The 14,878-nt window shown below is 39.6% G+C and overlaps 4 protein-coding genes across 5 annotated transcripts; 2 read left to right on the forward strand and 2 right to left on the reverse strand.

The window, feature by feature from the left end:
• Positions 1 to 89: 89 nt before the first annotated feature.
• Positions 90 to 2,951, forward strand: lrrc14b (leucine rich repeat containing 14B). Its single transcript, XM_037474250.2, has 3 exons — positions 90 to 499; positions 681 to 1,306; positions 1,818 to 2,951. Exons 1-3 carry the CDS (start codon positions 224 to 226, stop codon positions 2,494 to 2,496), a joined length of 1,581 nt encoding a protein of 526 aa, XP_037330147.2. The 5' UTR covers positions 90 to 223; the 3' UTR covers positions 2,497 to 2,951.
• A 75-nt stretch (positions 2,952 to 3,026) lies between these two features.
• On the reverse strand, positions 3,027 to 4,662 carry LOC119219226 (cytochrome b-c1 complex subunit 7). Its single transcript, XM_037474259.2, has 4 exons — positions 4,575 to 4,662; positions 3,764 to 3,832; positions 3,508 to 3,674; positions 3,027 to 3,220 (listed from the first exon to the last, which is right to left on the reverse strand). The coding sequence occupies exons 1-4, from the start codon at positions 4,591 to 4,593 to the stop codon at positions 3,143 to 3,145; spliced, it is 333 nt and encodes a 110-aa protein (XP_037330156.1). The 5' UTR covers positions 4,594 to 4,662; the 3' UTR covers positions 3,027 to 3,142.
• A 439-nt stretch (positions 4,663 to 5,101) lies between these two features.
• On the reverse strand, positions 5,102 to 8,256 carry mterf3 (mitochondrial transcription termination factor 3). Of its 2 annotated transcripts, none has more exons than XM_037475126.2 (8): positions 8,145 to 8,240; positions 7,310 to 7,671; positions 7,053 to 7,205; positions 6,793 to 6,982; positions 6,418 to 6,565; positions 6,238 to 6,309; positions 6,000 to 6,161; positions 5,102 to 5,891 (listed from the first exon to the last, which is right to left on the reverse strand). In XM_037475126.2, the coding sequence occupies exons 2-8, from the start codon at positions 7,662 to 7,664 to the stop codon at positions 5,697 to 5,699; spliced, it is 1,275 nt and encodes a 424-aa protein (XP_037331023.2). In that variant the 5' UTR covers positions 7,665 to 7,671; positions 8,145 to 8,240; the 3' UTR covers positions 5,102 to 5,696. The 2 variants fall into 2 exon arrangements, with proteins under 2 accessions (XP_037331023.2, XP_037331022.2); XM_037475125.2 differs by having other exon boundaries at positions 5,105 to 5,891; positions 8,134 to 8,256.
• A 225-nt stretch (positions 8,257 to 8,481) lies between these two features.
• On the forward strand, positions 8,482 to 14,856 carry ptdss1b (phosphatidylserine synthase 1b). Its single transcript, XM_037475162.2, has 13 exons — positions 8,482 to 8,748; positions 8,922 to 9,013; positions 9,636 to 9,680; positions 9,801 to 9,925; positions 10,070 to 10,228; positions 10,624 to 10,775; positions 10,910 to 11,051; positions 11,228 to 11,340; positions 11,521 to 11,586; positions 12,457 to 12,556; positions 13,021 to 13,080; positions 13,475 to 13,553; positions 13,632 to 14,856. The coding sequence occupies exons 1-13, from the start codon at positions 8,570 to 8,572 to the stop codon at positions 13,724 to 13,726; spliced, it is 1,407 nt and encodes a 468-aa protein (XP_037331059.2). The 5' UTR covers positions 8,482 to 8,569; the 3' UTR covers positions 13,727 to 14,856.
• Positions 14,857 to 14,878: the final 22 nt, after the last annotated feature.

Raw genomic sequence — 14,878 nt, forward strand, 5'->3', positions numbered from 1 at the left:
GTCCCCGATGAAGGACGCGAGACAGCTGCTTCTATTAATAACCTCAACTCCCTTACCTCCCACGTGGCTCCTGTGCTTCACCAGAGCAAGCCTGGCTCCAAACAAATGCGCAACACCCAGAGACGGAAGACAACAGAGGAAATCCACGAAGCAGCAACCGCAGAGCTGCTCAACAAACAGGACCTTCAAAACATTAAAAAGAATATAATTAAAGCCTGGAATCATGAAGTCACTGCGCTTCGTTGCTGCTGAGGGCTTCATTCAGAGCGGACCAAGTGCTGTGGAGAACCTCAACTGTGTGTCTTTTAACCTCTACCCGCTTCTCTTCAAGGCCTGCTACCTGCATGAGCAGGCTGACTTGCTGCGTGTTCTGGTCCAGGCATGGCCTCTTCCCGTGCTTGACCTACATAGCCTGCTGGGACAAACTGTTGACTGCCAGATGGACCTCACTTCACAAACCTGCAGGCTTTGTTTGGAGTCGATTCTGACTGGCCTCAAGGTACTTAGATGTTAGATCTTATATGTCTTATTATGTTGATGTCATTCTCCTTGTAGTACCACGTTTCCTTTAGTATTTCCGTTTGTGCCGTCATTGCCATTAAACACACCTGCATCGACCTATATCAGACTAGAGAACCCAGTCAGATGATTTCTAAATAATTTCCCCTTGTTTGTCCAAGGATTACGTGCTGTCACCTCCAAGGACATACGCCAAGAGGCTGCATTTGGTGGACCTGACCGCCCTGAAGGATGTTGAGCACCAGCCCTGCCCCTGCCAATCCACACTGGGTCGATGGGCAAGGACCCACCTCCTGACCCAAATGTGCTATGATATCATGGTGGCCATGCAGGACTGCGACGTGTCATCGTCTGTCTTTGAAACATCCATCGATGTTCGTCTGAACGGCTTTGTCACAGGCCGCAATTATGAGCTGGTGGCTCAGACCTTCGTCCTCCTGCGCTACTGTCCACTGAAGCTCCGCTTTGTCAGTTTTCGGGCTGACTCGCTCTCCCTCAAGCAGCTCTTCTATGTTCTTCGCCTCGCAGACACTGAGTCCATTTTAAAGCTGGAGATAGTCCACAATGTTCCGCTAGAGGCGACACACTTGGAGGTGCTGCTGTCCAAGGTGGCATTCCCCAAATTACAGTCTTTGACGGTGCCGACTGGGGCGTTGGATATTAGGAGGTTGGCCTCTGATGATGACGTGATGTCCATCATCGGTAACCAGCTGGCACAACTGAGCGGCCTGACTGAACTCTACGTTGGTTTCTCAACTCTAACTGGACACCTACGCAAACTGCTTAAGTGAGTTAATGGACAAAGATGGAAGTACGGAAAGGTGTCCTTGTTTGTCGTCATGTGGATGAGATGGATGGCTCGGGTGTCTGACCTCAAAAGCTTTAACATAACTTCAACCAGTGTCCCAGCACATGGCAGCTTCTAGGCTCTTGTTTAGCAATGGGGGGTGGGGGGGGTATTTTGTTGTTAAAATTGCTGACATGATGCCAGAGTGAGAGACAGACGGCTGCACCGGCGAGTTAGCCAGAAACCCGTTGGGATGTGGTTGCAATGTAAATAGAACAAGAGCACAAACCACGAGCAACAGAGCTGTCGATCACAATCTGGCATCTAACTTTTTACAAAATGATCTACACATGTAAGCCTTTCTGGCACCAATCCTATATAACACGTATAGGACTAACAGCAGCCACAATGCGTATCTGCTCACTGTATCACTGCCGAAAAATGACTTCTGTTCAAAAGTTGAGGCAGAATTTTCTTAACGCTATTTGTTTTACCCCTTTGCTTTACCCAGTCCCCTCAACACTCCTTTGCAGTGCTTGGAGTTGGCGAATTGCTGCCTGAGCCGCGTTGACATGACCTACCTGTCAAACAGCCTCCACAGTGAGTTCCTGGTCCGCCTGGACATCAGTGGGCATGACATTTTCAGCTCTTTCCCTACCTGTTTCCACAAACTGCTCTGCCGCTGCTCAGCCACATTGGTCAGCCTGGCCCTCGAGGAATGTAACATAGAAGACGAGCACATGGACGCCTTCATTGATGCGCTGACTTGCTGTCAGGGTCTGGAGGAGCTCAAACTCCTGGGGAACCCCTTAACCTCTGAGGCCCTGCAGAGGTTATTCTCTATGCTATCTGTGGGTTTTCCTCAGCTTAAATACATAGAGATGCCAGTTCCCCGCCAGTGTTACTCTGAGAGTGTAACTTATCCTCTTAATGATTCAGATTTACTGCTGTACAACAGGGAGTTGTTTGAGGAGGTCAGGGGTCAACTGATGGGGATCATGGAAGGAGCTGGGAGAGAGAGTGTGGAGGTGTGCTCCCCACTTATGGGGGCCTATGACTCAGAGATCAATGAAACCAGCAATGAGCTGGGAGTGTCCATGTTGAAGTCTTTTAACAGCGTCATTGGGAACTTCATTGGTTGCATAACTGAGGTGAACGACAGGAGATCACAGGACCAGGACAATAATTAGTGGGCTGCATGTGAAAGGACCAAGTAAGTTGGCCGACAGATGGTGATGACCTCTGATTAACACAAATTTACACCTCTGCTTAGCACAAACCTGAAGCCTCCATTAGAATAAACATTTTCTTTTTTTTCCTAGAGTGCTACATAAGGTTTCTAGTAAACTGTCATCACCACTCCTTTGCATGATTGAAGGGCAACACTAGGAAAATATATCAAGAAAGCTTGATTTGTTTGACTGTGGTTTAATATCCTAGATATGAATTTTGATGTATGACCATTTTGTCTAATAGAACAGTCTGGAAGCCAAAGAGATGTGCCGTGCAGTTAAATGTAGCTACAATAGAGTTATGGAAGATACCTGAAGTTTCACCTAAGAAATTGTTTTTATAAAACTGGATTTTAAATGTAAAGAGCACATATTTGCAACATGGAATATATCTGATAAACAAGTATACTCGTGATTGTTTCATTTTGTCTTCCCAATAAATCAATCTTAGCCATGTAGCCACTATATCATAAAAACACTTTAACATCTTCCAAAATGTACAATTTTTTAATGAGCTCTGTTTTATATAGGTAAGATTTCATCTTAAATATTACACCAAGGAAATGACTGAATACGAGGATTAACAATTTTGACCAGGAACCATCTATTTCTTCATCCACTCCTCCCTTTCGTTCCTCTCACGGATCACCTCCTCCAGATATGGTGTAAGGTAACGGATATCCTTTAGGGAGAGAAAAATAATAAAACATGGGATTAAAATACAAAATTAGGCTTTTATTGCATAACATTTTTGATCAATCAAGCACATAATCAAAGACCCTCCGAAAACATGTATTTTATTGATCATTTTACATTACATGAGCTGACGCTTTTATCCAAAGCGACTTACATTCTAATTACAAAGACTCAAATTCAATATATAACAGTTTTGTACCAAAGAATGTATTAATTCACTTTCTCTACACCTGGCTACAAAAATCACTTTAATAGTTGAATTAAAGGCCATACCTCTTCATATTTTGTCCACTTGTCTTTAGGGAGGATCTGCTGCTTCATGGAGAGATCCAGGGCCCTCTTCACCCTGAACATCCTGTCATTGTACTGGGACTCTGGTAGCCTCCTCAGAGCCTCTTTCACATCCGAATCCTCAAGGATCGTATCATCACGCATTAAACCTACAGAAAGAAAATATGTAAATCTTTTTACTTCAAAAACGAGTTTCACTAAGGTTTAATAAGCTGAATATTACATGACGTGAACTTACCTAACTTGTTGAAGCCACACAGGTTATAATACCACTTGCGGAATCCACCCAGGAGCTTTCCTGTCGCGACTGTGAAGGGGACAAGAAAGACGAACTGTATCAGGATAATTTAGGCAGCGCGAACTTTAATTTAGATGCGAGCAAATGATATATTGATATAGCTTCCACCAGTTGCGGGGTGAGGAGCAATGATATTCGTTACAATGGTAATAGAACTATTAATGTCTCAGGCCACGGAGTACTTCCACCCAAATAACGCTGGATTACGAAACACGCCTGTGAGCTAACAATCGTTAGAAACTACATTATTTATATATACCCACTATTGACCAACCGTTAGATAACTTGCCCCTATGCGGAACGACAGAAACAACACAATAGTGCCACAATGCTAAGGAGGTACTTAGCATAGGTCAAAGGTAATGGCAAGTAACAGCGTATATCCAAACAAAAGCCATGACATAAAACAGCTTTCAACAAAAAGGTAAGTAACTATAAATCAACCAAAGCAGGACGGGTGTCTGGCTGTAAAATACATATTTTCACAGTGATAACATTACCAACGGAAGCTATCGGTGAGCTAAAGTTAGCTAAGCTAACTTAGTACCCTTAGCAAGTTAGCACGGGGACACTAAAGGACACACACCAGCAAACCGCGTCCTACGGCAGATGCAGTGGGACAAAATAAGCATAATTCTACTTAGTGCGTAAAAGTAAAACATTGATGATAACCTGTACGTACAACATTATCTTTGGCGGGTTTATACAACGTTAAAATTGAAAATCTAATTAGATAGCGATGCTACTGTACCTGGTGCCCTCGACGCCATCTTTATCACTGTGCGAGACCGCGGTGCGTCATGGGTAAGGAGGCGCCTTCAGCTCGCAATTTAAAGATAAGGTAAAGATAAAGAGGTTTTCATTGTCACCGTATTAACGAAATTTCATTTGGTAGCCCTCAGCCTTCCAGCAGCAGCGAACAAACAATATAGAAATACAATTTACAGAACGAGTAAAAATGTTCAAATAAAACATTACTGTGCAAACCTTTTTCTTACGTTAACATTTGAACATTGGAGTTACCAGTTTCCATGATACATTATTGTATGTAGAGCTTATTTGTATGCTTGGAAAATAAATTTGATATGATCAAAAGTCTATCAAAAGAATTAAAGGTTGTTGAATCTTTTAAACCCATTAGCAAACTAAATCCAGAACTGAATGAATATGAAGGTGGTATAATTATGGTGGAAGACCATTAATATATGTTCTTGAGTAAAGATCAGTCAATTGTACAGATCCTTTAATCATAAACTTTTGCATTCATAATCATATTCACAAAATAACCAGTTTAATAACTGTATCAAAATTAACCTCAAAGATTTAAAGTGAAATTGGTCATTATGCAGTTAACCTTTTCAGTGTTGTTTTTGTATATTGTATTTGATCAGAATTCTTTTTTTTCAGTAGCTATTTTGGGTAGTTACAATCTTCAGTATAACAATGCTTCAACCTGTAAATGCCGATTTTTTGTTTATCTTACATCAACATTGTCACCATTGAGTAAAAAGCATAATATTCAACTTGTAAATGTAACGTATTAAGCATCTACATGTATAATTAGTATTTTTTTCTAAGTGAGACCTGACCCTCGTCTCTAATTAGTCAGTCTTCAATAAATGATCAATAATATATTCATTATCAGCCCCTAAATCTTTTACAGGCACTTTCTCATCACATTTAGGATATTTTAAAATACTTTTGAAAGAAATATAAGCAGTATTTCAGTCAGAACAGCAGATATAAATCCTGAGCATTTATTAACAATCACATTACAAAGCAAATAATGTATTTAAAACTTAGACAGTTTGTTCATTCTGTGTGCTTGGCCCCTAGCTTTCTAAAGTCCTTGATAAGGTCCTATCATGAAAAATCAAAGTGTCTTTTGGAACAAATAAAAATCTACCAGTGTGGCCAAAGCTAACTCATTACAAAAAGGCTCATCAGGCAATGACACAAGGCGGTCCAGGGAGATGTAGTTTGGCAGAGCTGGATCATACTGAGCTTTACCAAGGTACTCAAGGAACATGTGGCGCTCTCTGATACGCAAGTATTTGGAGTTGAAGACCTATGGGAGGATATATCAGAACTTACGGTTAGAATTCTGAACATGGACAATATATAAAAGGAGATAGTTGTAATTTGGTTTTAAAAAGTAAAAACCACAACAGTCTACCTGTGGGAACTTGGCGATCAGGTTGTGGGGCAACTTCATAATATTGTGGAGGAAGTCAAATATTTTTGTCAGCTTCCTTTTATCAGCAGTCAGGACTTTTGGGACAGCAATGACAATGTGTTGAATCTCATTTTCCTTGAAGCCAAGCTCCATCTCACACACCTATGGAACACATTAACAAAAAAAATTGATTTTGCCGAAACAATGTTTTCTGATAATGTTTTTTGTCCTTTATTACCTTTAAATTTTCTTTAACAGGCTCCAAACTGCCACACAGTAATCTGGGTAGTCGAGCTACAATGTTCCGTGTCTGAAGAGAGAAAAGGAAAATTCAAACATAATTTTTGTGAAAAAATTAGACAATGCAAACATGGCTAAGCTCCTCAATGAAGAGGTCACAGTACATCAGTTAGCTTACATTAGAGTCACTGAGTTTGAGTTGCTGCTGATAGAACCCCAGTCTGTTGTCCAGCCTCTTCACACTGAAGTTAAGCAGATACGGAGATCTGGACACCATCGATGCTACAGTCTCTGAACTGAACTTCTTCGACTTCAGATAATTCACCCTTTACAAATAACAAAAATATTATTAAGACAAGGAGTTGCAACTCAAAAGATGGAAGATGACCTGACCAGTCAAAACAAAAATATAGTTTGCTTTGTGGGGACATCTTGTCCGACTAATTCAATTTAGAAGAAATCAAATTGTAAAAATTATAAAAACATTTTGGGGTTTTTTTCCGATTCTGGAGATCCCTAACAAGCCAGAAAGATAATTATGATTCTATGTCACCTAGACTGTAGATTTTCCAAACTCTCAGTGAGAATGAAAGGGTTTTGCGTTATGATGTAGCCAAAGCGAGAGTCCTCCACCCCAATCTCTTTGAGGAACAGCAGCCTTGGGGCCACATCTGTGTTGAAGTTGAGCCTCAGTAGCATTGACCCCACGTTGGGCCTTTGTTCAATCTTCCACAGGTTAACACCTGCAATGAGAGGATGAGTGATCACAAACGACTCTCGCATAGATAATAATAATAATAATAATAATATTACCTATCTGGACCAGTTTGCTGAGCGTCTCAGAATGGTCCACATAGTCTTGAAGAGAGGTGGAGGCAGGAGGCATGGCAGAAGGAATAGATATACTGACAGCCTCTTCATCACTGATCACCTCTAATGCTGAAAACTCAGCAGCTGCATCCAGATCTGGAAAATGAAGAAAGTACAGATGAAACGCATTCAACTGCCTCTTAAGATAGAAAAAATGTTCAATGAAAAGGGAGGGTCAACTAGAGCAAACAAATAAGTACCTAATGACACCTGGCTTTCCAGCACAGCATCCCTGATGGGCAACATGGGGCTCTTCAATGCTACAACATCAGTACAAGATGTTTCCTCAACATCCTTGTTTTCCTTAGCCCCGGTTCCCAGTTGTTTGGCAGCCAAGTCGCTATAGGAGAAAACCTGTTGTTTCTGCATTTGTTTAGCCAGATTTGTTTTGTGGGACCCCTTAAAAATTGAGGATCCATCTAGTATTTTGGTGGGTACCCCTCTAACTCTAATGCAATGGCGTACTTGGGTGTAATACTGCCAGGTACTAGCCACTTTCTTGGAGCAAAGAAGGCTTCTGCATTGTAGACACAGATGTGCACAGGAGGTAGCCATGGAGATTCTGCAAAAAAAAAAGTTTGTTTGAGAAGCTGTGCATAATAGGAATTACCATTGTTATTATCCGTGGGCAAGTACAGTCCACCCCGTCAGATACGCAGATATCAAAGTACTTTATATTTATTTAAGTCATATGTGTTTTAAGTGCATATCATTGAGAATACACTTATGCTTATATACGGCCAGCATTATGTAACTTAACGTAAACGTTAATCAACGTTTGCGGTTAGAATGCTTTTGCGTATAGAAAGTTGTGTTCATAAATACAGAAAACCGACAAAAAGACTAATTTACCGTAACATGCATTATGTATTCATGTAACAGGTAAGACTTGTTCTACTACTAGAGGCTAGCTTAAAGTAGATTAAGCATTAGCATTAGATGCTAGCGAGCTACCAGAGTGAATATTTCTTTAAAACCTGGGGGGAAAACACTGAACCGAATAGATTATTTTTGGTTTGATTACCTTTGACTCACAATAATTCAAAGCTAAGTGCAGCTCGGCCGTCCTCCAATGTATCGCACAATGTCAACCGTTCTCACGTGCGTTTTAACAGAAGGACTTTCCGGAAATGTCACATTGTGGAATGTACCATAACAACATATTTGTGGGTAACACTCAATGCATTTAATATACACATACATGGTTTTTTTTAAATTGCTGACTTGAAATAACTAAAAGTAGAAGATCTGTGATTTATAAATTGTATTGTACATATGGTGGCTGCTTTTTATTTGAGTGAATCTTAAAACGCGTAATATTACCGCCAAACACCCCTATTAGCTCTATGGTTCAATCCGTCTTCAGGGTTTCTAAAAGAGGCGTTAGCTTCAAACTTGTCTCTCTGCTTTCAGAACATCTAGTTTTAACCTGCGAAATCAAAGAAAGAAACTAAAGCGACATGGCAGACTCTGTTTTTTCCAGAACACCTCGGAAGGATGACGTCAACTATAACTTACATTTCCGACTTATAAACGAGCAAGAAGTGGACGATATCTGCCTTGATTTCTTCTATAAGCCTCACACCATCACACTTCTGACACTCACTGTGCTAAGTCTCATGTACTTTGCGTATACAAGGTAAATGTGAAGCGAAATTGTGATAACTGAACATTGTCGTCAAAAATATTCAGTCATTTACGTTTCAAAAGAGTACATAAGTACTCTGTTGAATAATTAGCTAGCCTGACTGGACGTACGACTTTGCTAACTATCTTCTGATCTTGGTTAACATGTGGAATGTGATATTACAGGGATGATGACAACTCTGACAACAACCTCCGAGTTGGTATTTTGGTAGTTGTCTTTTTCTTCTTGGTCATCAGCGTCCTGGCCTTTCCTAATGGTAAGATTTGTATCTAAAACTACTTTGGCTCCAACATTAAATGCTGCGGGCACAAACAGGCAGCTATTTTGATAACAACGTTAGTTAAAATTCTCATTTTTTAAGCTCAAATGACAATATGCTTTTCTTTCAGGTTATCAAATTTGAGGATTTGCTGCTTTTTTATATGAAGTGATACTACATTCAATACATCTTTTTGTTTTGTTTGAACAAATCAAGATGTTCCTAAGGAATTTAGGAAACTATGAGGGTTTTTCAAATTATTATTACGAGAATAATCATCATATAATGTGAGTGGTAGCTGCAGCCATACTTGCATAAAAAGACACAAGTGCCAATCTAAAACTATGTATTTGGTGTGAGTGTAATGTAAGGTAAAAACCTTTACCTCTAGATATTTTAGCTAATCTTCTATTGAAACTGGTTTCCTGACAAATCAGTCAGATAGCACAGTTGTCAAATATAGAAGTTGATGTGACAACTGAGTAACTCCATCTACAAAGGTAACTGTGTAAAAATACTTAATGGACCCCAAGTTGAGAATTTTGGTCAAATTGACCTCCTCCTCAAAAAGTGCAAATACGCGCAGGGTAACTTACCAATATGATGCTTCCTTCCTCAGGACCTTTCACTAGGCCACATCCTGCCGTATGGCGAATCGTGTTTGGTGAGTGCTCCTCCACATGTGTCACAATGGTTTTGCATCATTCACACTAACCCAGTTCTTTCTGCTTAGATCCAGCTTTCTATTTTCTTTATTCTAACTCATTTTCTCCTGGCTCAACAGGCCTTAGTGTTCTGTACTTCCTGTTTCTTGTCTTCCTCATCTTCCTCAACTGGGACCAAGTTAAGATACTGATGTACTGGCTGGACCCAAATCTGCGCTATGCCACGCGGGAAGCTGATATCATGGTGACTTTGTTTTTGAAACTCTATCTTCTGAACTACCAGAGTTTAAAGCCCATCTAATATTAAATGTTGTAAGATGTCAGAATGTTTGGAAGGGTGGAGACATGGGGATGCTTTTTTATAATTCACTCACCTTTCCCCTTACAGGAATATGCTGTGAACTGTACAGTGATAACATGGGAGCGGGTCCATTCCCACTTTGACATCTTTGCATTTGGCCATTTTGCTGGCTGGGCAATGAAGGCTGTGCTCATCCGCAGCTACGGCCTCTGTTGGACCATCAGCATCACCTGGGAGCTCACTGAGGTAACATGCCAGGATGTGTGGTTGGACTCGATCTGCTGTTTTTAAAAATCTGTTTAGTTAAATTCCAGATGTTCAAGGACCTAAACAGAAATTCAGTAATGCAAAAAGCCCGCACAGGCCTACAGCATTGGTTGAGCTCGATCTCTAGAGTCAAGAAGGGTTGTTTTTGTTTGGGAGAACTCAAAATAACAAAGCGGTAGTATGAGCTGGAGTTTCTGTTGCTGATTGTTGACTGGTGGGATACGATTATGGGATTTGGCTGACCACCAAATTCATTCATCATAGAATAAACTATGACAGCAGGTCCTGAGACCAACATGCGGCTGCTTAAATAACAGAAATTTGTATATTTATATATTGTATAAATACATTTTCACTCATCTTTTTTTTTACAGCTGTTTTTCATGCACCTGCTGCCAAACTTTGCCGAGTGCTGGTGGGATCAGGTGATACTGGACATACTGTTGTGTAACGGAGGGGGCATCTGGCTGGGAATGACTGCCTGTCGTTTTTTGGAGATGAGGACTTACCGCTGGGCCAGCATCAAGTCAGCAAAACTTGTGTTCTCATACCTTTTTTTTTTCTTTGTCTGTTTAAAAAAGCCTAAACAATGTACAAACTAATTGTTGTTATAATACCGTGGTTGGTGCTAGATGTCAAAGGTGCACATTCTCTGTTCAGGGAAATCCACAGCACCACAGGAAAGATAAAGCGAGCCGTGCTGCAGTTCACCCCGGCCAGTTGGACTTACGTGCGCTGGTTTGACCCAAAGTCCTCCTTCCAGAGGCTAACTGGCATCTACCTCTTTATGATCTTATGGCAGGTAGTGCATTCTTTGATGTTTACTTTTTTGTCCGATTGTCCCAGCTATTAGAGCTGTGTCTATTGATTATCTCCCTCTTAATGGATCAAATATTCCTCTATGGCGTCCTGCTACTCACACTATTAGCCATACGAAATCATGTAGTCTTGTCTGTCTGACACCCTTTACGTTCACAGCTGACAGAGTTGAACACATTCTTCCTCAAGCACATCTTCGTCTTCCAGACGTCTCACCCGCTCAGCTGGTGTCGCATCCTCCTGGTGGGAGTTATCACTGCCCCCACTGTACGGTATGTTTAAGCTTGAAAACAACCAATGAGCAACAATAAACATGATACATGGTATGTACATGTAGATTATGAGTAGATTAAATAAGAAGTAAAAAAAATTCTTGTTATAAGCTGTTAAGTCTTTGTGGAAACCTAAAAAACGTTTTTTCAACCACAAATTGCCTTTTACTCCCCTTTCAGACAATATTATGCATATCTAACAGACACTCGTTGCAAGCGAGTCGGCACCCAATGCTGGGTGTTTGGGTGAGTATCCTTTGTCTCATCACGACATATTTTTCTCTGTCCTAGAAGCAAGCTGTGTCAATAGCAGTTTTGAAAACTCTGTGTGCCTTCCAGCCAAAGTTGTCAGTGCTTAGATTAACATTTTTTGTTTTACTCATTTACTCTTTTTTTTACTTGTCATAACAAGAGTCAAATTCACCTCTATGCGCCTTTCGGCTTAATCACAACATTGTGGTTTTAGCATTGATGGCAGTAATTTGGCAAGCAAATTTAGTAAATATAAGTAAAATAGATTTCTGTTTTTCCTCAAACAAATCAGAAAGGCAGGTTTGGTACTTGTGTTACTGGTGTATTCCTGTTTATGGGTTGAAATATTTTGATAGGCGAGGCGCGTATGTAGTGTATTCCAATATGTAGACAGATGAAAGTTCTCGCACAACTAATACTTAACAGTGAATGGAGGCTTCCCACACGTGGCAAAATGCAAACCTAAACCTAAACCAATTCCTTCAGCTCATTTAATTTTATTTGTCAATTAAAATTCAGAACGTAATATAATTACTGACCTCACTCGAGATACAAAGCTGCCAACGCCCTCTGTTTTCACCAGTTTCCATGGCAATGTGACAGGCTCTCACTGTCAGTGTGAATTTTGATATCATTGACCTTGCACTCTTATTTGAGGTGCAACCTTTACAATTTAAATGAGTTTCCCACAGCAGTCAGGTGAATCAATATTGATATGAATTTGATGGCTGGGAACAGCAAGTGTTATGCATCCAAAAGAGGCTCCACTGCAATGAAATGTTGTTGCCAGGAGGGGGGGGGGGCAAACCAAAAATATCCATCCATAACCATCCATTTATCAAATGTTCTTGTATTCCCCATTAGGGCCATCGCTTTCCTTGAGGCTCTTGCTTGTGTGAAATTCAGTCATGACTTGTTTTCCAAGACACAAATTCTTTATGTATTCCTGTGGCTGCTTTGTCTGGTAAGAAAAAAAAGTGTGCATATGTGTGTTTGTTCTCATTGAGGACATGATTCACTTCTGCAGATGCATCAGAATACGCATCCTGTGTAGATATATTAACACTGGGGTGCATTTGTGATGTGATTTACCTTTTCAAAAAGGGACACAAACCACTCTTAATGTATGCTACCCACCTTCATTGTCAAACATGGAAAAATGATATCATGCCTTACCTTAGATCTAGTTATTTAAGATAACATTAGATTTGTAACAGTCACAACAAAAAGGTTTGTCAGGTACATTTAGCGTGTTTTAAAGCTGGCCATTTAGACACAGCAGCATCTTAACATACAAAGCGAGTATAGACCTGGTGTTTCTGTTACATGTATCTGTTGTGTATATTGCAATACCAATTCTTCTTTAGGTTGTGTATTGTTCTGAATTGCTTTTAATCAAACTTATTTTGCATCCTTTTGTACGTTTAGGCACTCCTCACACTTCTATGTTTATATGGAATGATGTGGTATGAGCTGAATAAACTGAAGGTGAGTTGCTGCTTAAGTTCTTGATTTGGAGCTTCAGTTATTAAGCTTCAGTTAAGTATTCATTTACACAGTAACTTAAAACCAATGAGAAATCTTGTTTTACTAACTCATTGTGGTTGAAGTTGAACCCAAACGGATCCTTTGATTTATCAAAACACAGGAGTTGGTATTACTGTCAAGTGTCCCAGTAAAGACAACATGCACAATGCCAGGAGCCTAAATTAAAACAGCTAAAGGGAATTTTATTGTCTTGTCTTCATTCATTTTAATATTTGCACAAATGCTTTTCCTAATATTGATAAAGAAAAATGAGGGACTTCTAGCGTGGTGTTTAGTCACTTTTCAGAGCTGCCCATCGTTTGGTTCATCGGGCTGCACTTCCTTCTGTTTCCAGAGCCTTTTTACACAAAGCGAGGACTGCGATGACAGCAGTGTGAGCGACTCATGTGGTTTTGTCCCACGGGGCCTTGCAGGTCAGTCTCATAACAGGCAGATTGGTCGCAACTCTTCTGAAAAAACTCCATCATAAATGTTTGACATTTCCTCCATAGCTGAGGGGGCTGCTTTACGAAGTTGTCTACCAACAAAAAGGAGGAGAGCTTGTGGGAAAGGCAAATCGGGGAATGACCATGGAGGAAAGCAATGACCGGGAAGGATTCCGCCAACGACAAAAATACAGTATGCATCAAATAACTGAATGTTGTTAAAGTTGCATACAGGGTTTAATTTAATGTTAAAAAGTTGACTCAAAAGCAAAGTTACATTAATAAGCCTTCATATATATTCTTTTAACTCTTCAGGTTGTAATATTCTAAATTAGCTAAATGCTTCAAAAAACTTCTGACAGGTGTGTTGGTGTTTTGGTGGATCTTTGTTACGGATCACAGGGTTAAAACATATCAGGTGTTCAATGTTTAATGTTTTTGTTACAGGCCTAGCCTAGAATTTTTTTATACAAAACAATACATAAACTGTAATGCTTGCCTTAGCATCGTCCCTACAAACAACATTTTGCCCTTTTCTACATTTTTTTTAAAATGACAAAATATTGTTTTTGAACACTGCACTGTGGGGCAAGTATGCTCTTTTGTTCTTAATATTTCTAAATGTTTACACTTGACAAAATATACCTTTTTATGAGAACACTAAATATAAATTTTCATTGTGTGTGGCATTACGTTTGTCTTTAGAATTGGTGACGATTGAATGTTATGTTATTTTTTAATATTTACAAAAAGTTTTTGTAATTATTTAGAATACATTAAAGCAATAAAATGACCAACCCGATGTATCTGAGCCTTTACACGTTTCCCTTTTTGGTCAACATCTGCACTGTTGGATTTTTGTGTGTCTTTGTTTTTAAAGAGGAAAGTGAGCAGTGTATTATAAGTTTACTGACAGAGAATATTGTGACATTCAACAGCAGACGTTAATCATTTGTGTGAAATGATTCAGTCAGTTTATTTTGAGTTTTTACTTGATCCAAACATTAATAACTTAATTAACAGCTCCATAAAATATGTTGATAATATTGTTCAATGATGCTTTGTTTTTCATATTGTGTAGAAATGTATTTTATGATGTTCCTTAAAAGTTACTAATTGAATTTGTATTGGTGTTTTTGTAAGAAACCTTTTCACGAGCCTGTTTCAGTTTTTCTGGCCCTTTGAGGCATACAAAGCTTTACCTGTCTGACTACACTATTTAATATAAAATGTTGCATTCTGTTCTTGCCTCATAGAAGATGTCTAACCAAAAGCTTGTGAGGTTACTTTTTAAATCAAATGATATAAAATAT

Source organism: Pungitius pungitius, chromosome 17, assembly GCF_949316345.1.
Source record: "Pungitius pungitius chromosome 17, fPunPun2.1, whole genome shotgun sequence".
NCBI lineage: Eukaryota > Metazoa > Chordata > Actinopteri > Perciformes > Gasterosteidae > Pungitius > Pungitius pungitius.

What these genes read in the sequence shown, in the direction of transcription:
- lrrc14b (XM_037474250.2), top strand. Translation starts at nt 224, where the DNA reads ATGAAGTCACTGCGCTTCGTTGCTGCTGAGGGCTTCATTCAGAGCGGA. An exon ending in CGATTCTGACTGGCCTCAAG is followed by an intron (nt 500 to 680) that starts GTACTTAGATGT and finishes TGTTTGTCCAAG; the next exon opens with GATTACGTGCTGTCACCTCC. An exon ending in CACCTACGCAAACTGCTTAA is followed by an intron (nt 1,307 to 1,817) that starts GTGAGTTAATGG and finishes TGCTTTACCCAG; the next exon opens with TCCCCTCAACACTCCTTTGC.
- LOC119219226 (XM_037474259.2), bottom strand. An exon ending in GTGTGGCTTCAACAAGTTAG is followed by an intron (nt 3,675 to 3,763) that starts GTAAGTTCACGT and finishes TTCTTTCTGTAG; the next exon opens with GTTTAATGCGTGATGATACG. An exon ending in AGTGGACAAAATATGAAGAG is followed by an intron (nt 3,221 to 3,507) that starts GTATGGCCTTTA and finishes CTCTCCCTAAAG; the next exon opens with GATATCCGTTACCTTACACC.
- ptdss1b (XM_037475162.2), top strand. Translation starts at nt 8,570, where the DNA reads ATGGCAGACTCTGTTTTTTCCAGAACACCTCGGAAGGATGACGTCAAC. An exon ending in CGCGGGAAGCTGATATCATG is followed by an intron (nt 9,926 to 10,069) that starts GTGACTTTGTTT and finishes TTCCCCTTACAG; the next exon opens with GAATATGCTGTGAACTGTAC. An exon ending in ATCACTGCCCCCACTGTACG is followed by an intron (nt 11,341 to 11,520) that starts GTATGTTTAAGC and finishes CTCCCCTTTCAG; the next exon opens with ACAATATTATGCATATCTAA.
- mterf3 (XM_037475126.2), bottom strand. Translation starts at nt 7,664, where the DNA reads ATGGCTACCTCCTGTGCACATCTGTGTCTACAATGCAGAAGCCTTCTT. An exon ending in CAGCAAACTGGTCCAGATAG is followed by an intron (nt 6,983 to 7,052) that starts GTAATATTATTA and finishes CTCTCATTGCAG; the next exon opens with GTGTTAACCTGTGGAAGATT. An exon ending in TTGGAAAATCTACAGTCTAG is followed by an intron (nt 6,566 to 6,792) that starts GTGACATAGAAT and finishes TTATTTGTAAAG; the next exon opens with GGTGAATTATCTGAAGTCGA.